The 8,937-nt window shown below is 46.0% G+C and overlaps 1 protein-coding gene across 1 annotated transcript in view; it reads right to left on the reverse strand.

The window, feature by feature from the left end:
* The window catches only part of LOC308289775 (calsyntenin-2-like), a gene marked incomplete at both ends in the record, with an annotated part of 308,051 nt that overhangs the window by 19,030 nt on the left and 280,084 nt on the right, over positions 1–8,937 (reverse strand). The window contains one exon of the mRNA XM_080731527.1: positions 6,176–6,338. Within this exon, the coding sequence (XP_080587653.1) occupies positions 6,176–6,338 (163 nt within the window). The remainder of the gene's footprint in view (positions 1–6,175; positions 6,339–8,937) is intronic.

An 8,937-nucleotide genomic window follows, 5' to 3' on the forward strand; every position in this document is an offset into this window, starting at 1 on the left:
CGCACACGCACACGCACACGCACGCACACACACACACACATACACGCACACGCACACACACAATTCTGAAATTTACTTCCAGCCTGCATCTACAGTACCATGATGTGAAAATGTAATTCATGAACATTGGTCCTTTATTTTTGTACGAATCTAGAGTAAAACATTTTGATGCCCCGTGGGCTTGATTTTGACATTTCAACACATTTATATTTCAAAATCCCTTTTGTGGAAGACAGTCAGAAGATGCCTGTTTGGCATCGATTGAGCAAAACATGAAGGATTTCATACAGTAATTAATTTATGCGCACTACATTTTGATGGCTCTACATTTTGGTGGAAGTCGCAAAGTGATAGCACGTACGACTGATTTGCTGTGCATTTTCAAAGTGTCAAAATGTAGAGAGATACTTTAGTGCCACCATCAGTTTTAGACTATTACCCCACAATGCCAGTTGAATGTGTTATGAATATGGTATGCAGATTTTCTGATTAAGGAGAGGGGAGGAGAGGAATACGACTGAGACACTGTGGAGTGATGATTATGATGTGACTTATAAAACTGCTGATTGCTCCACTTTACAGAGGCTAGTTTTCACCCAGTGTCAGCTCTTTCTGCCCTCTGTGTCCCTCCCTGTCTTCTCCACACCCCTCTTTTTCTCTGCTCTTCCTCCATCTTCCTCTCTTCGTCTGCAAGTATTAATTTGCGTGTGTGTATATGCATTTCTGCATTTGCCGTTACACAGTATCTACATTTCAGCTTACACTGTACGTTTTGTGCACACACGCACGCACAACCATGCGCGTGCATGTGGGCAGTGGTGTAAAGTAACCAAGTACATTTACTTAAGTACTGTACTTAACACCCAAGGGGCCAAACTCGTTCAGTAACGAGATAAGGCCACTAGGGGTCACTCTGTCAAAAGGAGTTGTCTCGTTCCTGAACGAGACAACAAGGGGTTAACTTGTACAGCTCTACGTGCAAGCTGCGTGCCCTATGAATGACCCTAGTCCATACGTCACCCCGTAGCTCAGAGAGAAAGAGAAAATGGCGCGAGCTGGTTGCATTGATTTCCATTCTAGGCTGAAACATAAAAAGGGCTTTATCTATGAATGAGGTGAAAAGAACGTCAGGGAAGCAGAGATCTGATTGTTTTCACGGCGACACTTTACCGCGATGGTCGGCCGCGGTTTGGATTTTAGTTTCGCGAGCGTTTGTAAACAAATGGATTTTCTTCCTCAATCGTCAGTGGACACTCACGTGCACACGCACGAAGCTTCCGAGGCTCTTCAAAATAAAGCGTGAGTGAATGGCGGCAGCAGCAACAGCTAGAAATGTTAGAAACCTTTACTTCCCATGTGTTAAGTACAGTTTTGAGGTATTCAAGGGTTGCATTTGTAGTCCTACACCAGCCATTTTGAGGACCAACACAGGTGTTTTGATTAATGTAGAACATTGTATCGATACCAATCAGACAAATTGAACACCTGTGTTGGTCCTCACTATGGCCGGTTTAGGACTATAAATGCAACCCATGAATTTGTACTTTACTTGAGTAGTTCCAGTTTTCAGTACTTTTACTTCTACTCCACTACATCTCAGAGGTAAATACTGTACTTTTACTCCACTACATTTATTTGAAAACTTTAGTTACTACTTTGCAGAGGCTATAAATAATAGTATAAAACATACATAGGCTAAACCACTTTAGCCCTATTGTATACCTTGGCTATTTGAGAATAGCCGATCTACAAGCTCTACAAGCTGTGAGCTTGTAGATCTGCTATTTTCAAACATTTTGTACTTTCACTTTTGGTACTTTAAGTACATTTTGATGACAATACTTTTACTCAAGTACATTTTGAATTCTGGACTTTGGGTGCCCACACACCAACATACCTAGAGTGGAATCCGCCAATGCATTTCAATGAGAATGGAGCGTTTTTTGCAGAAATCCTCTACTGGCAAAAAAAAGCTCAATTCTCATTGAAATGCATTGGCGGATTCCACTCTAGGTATTTTGGTGTGAGGGCACCCTTTTACTTGTAGAGTAATTTTACATTGCAGTATTGATACTTTTACTTGATGCTTTTTACTTATTTGAGTACTTTTTCCACCACTGCATGTAGGTGCGTGTGTGTGTGTGTGTGTGTGTGTGTGTGTGTGTGTGTGTGTGTGTGTGTGTGTGTGTGTGTGTGTGTGTGTGTGTGTGTGCTAAATGCCCACACACTGTCCTCTATCTTTACAACTATGTTTCAATGTGTGGGCAGGGAGGAAAGACCAAGAGATGCTGAGCTGCAGTGTGTGCTAGTGATGGAGGAAGGCAAGAGGAGAACTAAAATTAAAGGAGAAAGTGTCACTATTTCACTGGGCGGCCCATCGCTCTCCGGCTGTTACTCACTTCACAGTAGCACTCAACACATACAGGTCAGGGGGTAAACACAGGCTGACTGCTGGAAAACAGCACAGCGAGCACATTATTCCCCTGAGGGCGACGAGCAGCCAATGCAGGCCAACCTTTCGATCAGAAAATCGGGAGAACAGTAAACAAACACACACACTTCCAGTGCCTAGAGGATTCAGTTGGGCGATGTGCCAACAACAACACAAAAAAGTACAGTAGCTACACAGCGACAGCTCAGAAATGGCTGATTTTAAACCACATTGTGTTCTCTCTCTCGTGTCCCTGCAGCCCACTCAACTGTCAATTCCATCTTTTTAATATTTGATGTAAAGTCTGAAACGCAGGAGGCGTTTCCTTCATTCCTTGGAAAGCAGTCAAAGAATTAAGTTCTCCAGAGGGCTGAAGAGACTTTCGGCAAAAGAAAGAACTCAATCTTTGCAGCATGCTAGCGACCACCGTGCCACTGCACCACAGCCTTATGAATAGGCAATCTGCTAGGGCTAATGGCTGTGTAAAGATATGAGGATGGTCTTTATAACTCTTTATTGAGGCTTAGCCTCCCTGTTAGAGGAGGAGTAATAGCCTCTGAACTCTCTCTTCTATGCAGGGCTCTTCTAATCCTCTGATGGGCTCGGTGCACTCAGTGAAAGAGAAAGAAAAGCGGGGGGCGGAAAGATCATTGCAGATGAAAGGGACACCAAATGACCCTCCTCTGCCCCTGTAGAAAAGATATATGTTGAGCCCGTATCTAAAACCCAAGCATCATTGAGCCTATTCATTGTGACCTTTTGGCTTTCAAAGCACCAGCATGGTGTAAGTAAGGTGTGTAAGTGTTTTTTCCTATATACTGTATTCTTCCTGTTTCAATTGCCTATACATTTAGACAGCTTATTTGCTCAGACTGGATCCATGACTGGATCCATTCAAATCCACATTAGAGCTGGGATCGGGCCCATTTTTTCTGTCCATTCCGAAACGTGTCCGACAGTTTTTTTGTCCGCCCCGAATCGACGTCCAAGCATTAATCATTAAAATGCGTCCGACCACGCTGACCCTTATATTTCCCACCGCTTTTTCCCCTACTTCTTTTTCTTTGAGGAAGCCGCGGATTACACTGACTATTGTCTAGCATTAGCACATGTATTCTTATGTTCAGAGCATGCAGCTTGCCTGCTTGTTACCCTTAATATGAAAGTATGTGAAAGTGTTTTAAATAGTATGTACTAGATTATTAAATAATATAAATAGTAATGTGCGCTGCACATCTGGTCTGACTACAGTGACTCGCTGCAGTGCAAAGCCTATGTGCACAGCACACTCATTCTGCAAGTTTCTCTGTCAGAAAAATAGCCGATATGCAAGCTCACAACGCGTCGCGGATGCGAAGCGTTTAGTCCTGAAACATGACGGTCGTTGAGAGCTTGTAGACTTAAAGATAACTTTGTTATACTATGCACCCGCCCCGAGCCCGAACCCTCGGGTACCGACGGGTCCCGCAGGTTTTCGATCGGGTATCCCAGCTCTAATCCACATACTGTACATTCACAGAACACATCTGAGAGACAGCCGCTGATCGGACTGTCCGTCCGGACGGAGCAAGCAGACACGGACGGGGACTGAGCGGGAGCTGATGTGTGAGCGGGAGCTGATGTGTGAGGACGGGCTGTGAGCGTGAGCGGGAGCTGATGTTTGAGGATGGACGGACGTTCGCTCGGTTGGACGGACGCTCGGCAGACGGACGGATGGACGGACGCTCGGACGGACGGACGGACAGACGGACGCTCGGACGGACGGACGGACGCTCTGACACATCTACAGTGATTCATTAAAATCACAGCACAGAGCTAAAAAGTGCCTGTCCACCACCGCGGAGGTTGTGGGTTCCAATCCACCGCGGTGCATCCGGCTTTGTCGGGCGTCTACACGAACACAAATGGTCTGTGTCCGGGTAGAGGGAAGCCGGGCAGGGAGGGTGATAACGGTCACTGCACGTATCCTACGGGCTGGGGCGGCGCCTGTCAGTATAGGGAGTGTTGAGCGGGAGGAGTAGGACAAAGGCTCTATGACTACGTCCTCCCGGTGGGGGCTCCTCACTAGCCCAGCTCAGCTAGACTCTCTGCCATATCTGCCATTGCTAACACAAGGCAGCAGATAGGGTCTAGGGCTGCTCAGCTCTGTAAATCTCAGCACCCAAGTCGTGAGGAACCAACCAGGGCCCAGTATGCAATTGTAGGGCGGGCGCATCACCTTTGCGCTACTCTGATTGGTTGTATCACCTTCGCTGTTTCCACTGTGTTTGTATCGTTCCAAAGTGTGTTTTCTGGTGCTACTCTACGTTGTAGGTCTAACCAATAGAGTCTATTTGAATAGTTTATGTAACCGCCCCTGGAAAACCTTTTGAAGACTACTATATATCCACCAGACAACTGTATATCCAAGCAGTGTGATATTATCTGGCTATGCGAGGCTAGCTCCTCACTGGCAGGTGAGTCATAAAATGACAACAGCAAGTGTGTGGGAAGGAATTAAATGAATTGAGGAGAAGAACAAATATATATATTGTATATATATATATATATATACATAATGCTCTTAAATAATGGCCATTGCCATGCGTCATACTCAAAGTCGTCATGAATACTCTTCATTATCCTGCCCTTCATCATCGTCTTCACCTTCACAAGCATCATCATTAGCAGCACTGTTAAGAAGCTCCATCTTACATCCATCCATGGGCGGCGGGTAGGGGAGGCCAGGGGAGGCTATGCCTTCCCAAATGCTCTGCTGGGTATTTTAAAATTATATATAAATAGGCTATATTTGCGCAGCATTACTCTGCTTTGCAGTGCGACGCTCGCAGCGTGCGTCCGCACTATACTCAGTAGAGTATAGCACGGGTCCATAAAATGGGATCCGAGCCGAAATGGAACCGAGGAGATTTGGACCGATCCGAACCGACGTTTGACAGAGCGCAGCAGCGCAGTGAGCGACGGCTGAAGAGCTCGCCCGCCTCTCTGAACAGGCGAGCCATCCAAGTGAGCCATCAGCGGGGAGTTGTGACGCGTGCCGTGCGTGGAAATCTTGAACTGAATAGCACTGAATAGCCGCCGCTCCGAGGACCGAGAGGTGAAAGCCATTGCGGTGCGCCGTGCGTCATGTAGAACAGTTAGATTTTCAGCTCAGCCTCAGTCCCAAACTGAACAATCACAGTGTTATCCAATCCACAACAAACACCAACATGTCCAGTACTGTAGTGTAGCCTACGTGTGTGAGAGTGTTACTGTCCTGTCCCGTTTAGTGTCCACGACACCACAGCTCATCACAAAAAGTTCCTCCTGCGCGCAGCGCTCGGCTGACGGCTGCCCGTGTGTGTGTGTGTGTGTGTGTGTGTGTGTGTGTGTGTGTGCGCGCGCGCGGCTGCGCCGTCACCGTGCGTAATTTGGTTGCATAAGATGTGATGTGTGTGCATACTGTTGTCTATTGTGTACAGATTGTTGTCATTGTGTCAGATAGGTCTGTAACTGTTTGGGTCGCTGTATTCTTGTATATAAATGGCATAAAGGCAGTGTCTGACACAGCCGGTGGAGGCCCCCCCCCCCCCCCTCGGTGGAGGGGGGGGGGGGGGGGGGGGTAGCCTCGCCAAACGTTTGGCTCACCCGCCGCCTATGCATCCATCCTCCTTATTCGCCTTATTATCATTATGTCATCATCATCCTCATTTTTATCATGATCACCATCATCACCACCACCATCATCATCATCATCATCATCACCTTGCCAGCAGGCCCCCACTGTCAGCTGTACATCAATCTCGGAGGGGTGTATGGGCCAGTCGTCAGTCACCAGGTAGGGGTCGTAGGTCACACCGTCCACATAGAGTGTCACCACTGGAAACTCCACGTTGATGACGTAGTAATGCCACTCCTTATCACAGATCTGACAGAGTGAGAAAGGGGGGGATAAGGTGACATTATTAGTGTGGTTGCTATAGGCAAAACACTAAATAGTATTCGGCCAGAGAATTGTTTGCCAGCAAAGTGAAGCTGATATTATCCGGGTTGTTAGGCTGGATATCTTGGACAATATAATGTGATTGGTCATGTTCACTTGACATCACAATATATGATTCGTTGTTAACCTTTTCTGACCTCTGATTGGACATTATATTGTCCAAGATATCCAGTCTTACAACCCGGATAACATCACTCAAAATGTTTACAAGTTTACAAGACAGGAGTGGCATCCGAAGACGAAGAAGAAGTGACATCATAATTGCGACCGAAGGTCGCAGTTTACCATGAGAAATGTTACAGCTTGTCTCAGTGTGTGTACACATTTTTACAGTCTATGGGTTGGTTCCCTTGACACATCACTGTGACATCACAGGTGACATCACCTACCGGTATGAAAAAAAGTCCATATATGTGTATTCCCCAGAATCCCTTTTATGCCCATATATGAAGATCCCTGATGTCATCAATATATGTATCACTGGCCCAGATGGCCAAGACATGGCCCACATCTGTGTGGCTGGTTCAGATAGGGATCTCCATGTATGTGCATAAAATATTATATTGTATGTTGTGATGTCATGGGAACCACTCTAACATAATCCCTTTATGCCCATAAATGGAGATCCCTGATGTCATCAATATTAAGCCCATATCTAACAGGACTTCATATGGGAATGCCCATATATGGAGGAAGACAGCCCATATATGTGCGGCTAGTTCAGACAGGGATCTCCATGTATGGGCATAAAAGGGATGTACTATATACCGTACATGGATCTCCATATATGGGTAACTGGTCCGATATACATCACTGGCCAGATGGCCAAGAATTGGCGCGACTAGGGCGAGGCCGCATGTCGCCCTGAGGCCTCTTACTAGTTAATTGCCTCTGTCTCGTGTGGCTTTGTTCCCAGTCAGTGCAACCACACTTGCAATTCATTTCCCAGAATTGCACCTTTCTAGTTATTATTGTATGCATGCTATTTTTGTTGGGCCTCTCCTACAATATACGTATAGCGTTGTTGTCTCTCTCCATTTCCAGAGAGTAGAGAGAGACAGACCAAACACCCGCGCACCCCCATCCAGCACACACGCACACAGGACTACCTTGCAGTCATATATACAGTACTGTATTTTGTAGTCTCCACTCTGTTACTGCCCCAGGGGTTCGGCCAGGCAAGAGCAGAACTGTCCTGTCAACAGGGCAGGAATTTCATGGAGGCCATGGCTGTCGTTGCCCCTCAGTTTGGCCTTGTGCCCCTCCAAAAAATGCCTTGTCCTGAGGCCACAGTGGCCTTAATGCCCCAGCAGCTGGCTGTACCACTTTCACCTCTGTCTCTTTCTTGTCATGTAGACACCAGTGTCTTTTGTTGAGATTCTGAAATCTTAACTCCCCCGAGTCCCCATCTTTAAACCAGTCCAGTTACTTTGATTGGTGCAGGACTGAGCATGGATAGAGAAATACCATCATTTATCTATTTCACTTTAGGTTAGGTTATCATCCCTAAAATCAACAAATCTTTTTAATGGACTAAAATCTTGTTTTATTTGATGCCCTTGCAATTGGCCTTTGTGCCCTCAAAAAATGGACAACCCCATAGGCCAAGTGGCCTTGCCCCTAAAACGATGAAATCACAGGCCTGCCTGTCAACCTTCCTCCCCCTCCTCTCTTTAACGCCTTCACTCTTTCTCATTTGAAATACATTTACATGCTTTGGTCTGTGACTCAAGACAGCAGCACACTGAAACCGGTTTAACTTGTGTTACAGTACTAGTATCCTTATGTTATGCTTGGCCAGCCGCACAGCCATTTTTCTACCCTCTCTCTGGCATGTCTCTTTCTTTTCTTTCTTTTCTTTTAAACTAAGCTTTACTTTAGCAGTCCCATGTCTAGCTACTAAAGGTGGCTCGGGGTCTGTCTCTCGGCTGTCTCCTGAAACCTGGGCTTGCCTTGAACCGTTCTCTGTCTAATGACTGCTGCTCCAGTGCTGCACTGCTGCAGCAGATGGGAGCTCTTATCCATCCAGTTCATTTCCTCTGCTATTGAGGTGTTAGATACACAATCTGGCGTATTGGTAATCACACCACACAGCTGCTAGACGCATAATAAACAATGTTGATCTGCTGAGAGGTCCACCCAAGGTTTCGGTGGTATATGCCGGCAATATAAATATCATATAGTAATCATAATAGCAATTAATAATAATAATAATCATCATCATCATCATCATCATCATCGTTGTTATGAATATATTGAATAATTAACACAATTTTACAATATATGTACATTTAAAACTGTTATAATACATATACTGTAGTGTACACACACACGCGCACGCACGCACGCACGCACGCACGCACGCACACACACACACACACACACACACACACACACACACACACACACACACACACACACACACACACACACACACACACACACACACACACACACACACACACACACACACACACACACACACACACACACACACACACACAGTACGAGCATACATTGACTG

This window comes from Nannobrachium achirus (assembly GCF_963921795.1).
Source record: "Nannobrachium achirus genome assembly, chromosome: 8".
Taxonomy (NCBI): Eukaryota; Metazoa; Chordata; class Actinopteri; order Myctophiformes; family Myctophidae; genus Nannobrachium; species Nannobrachium achirus.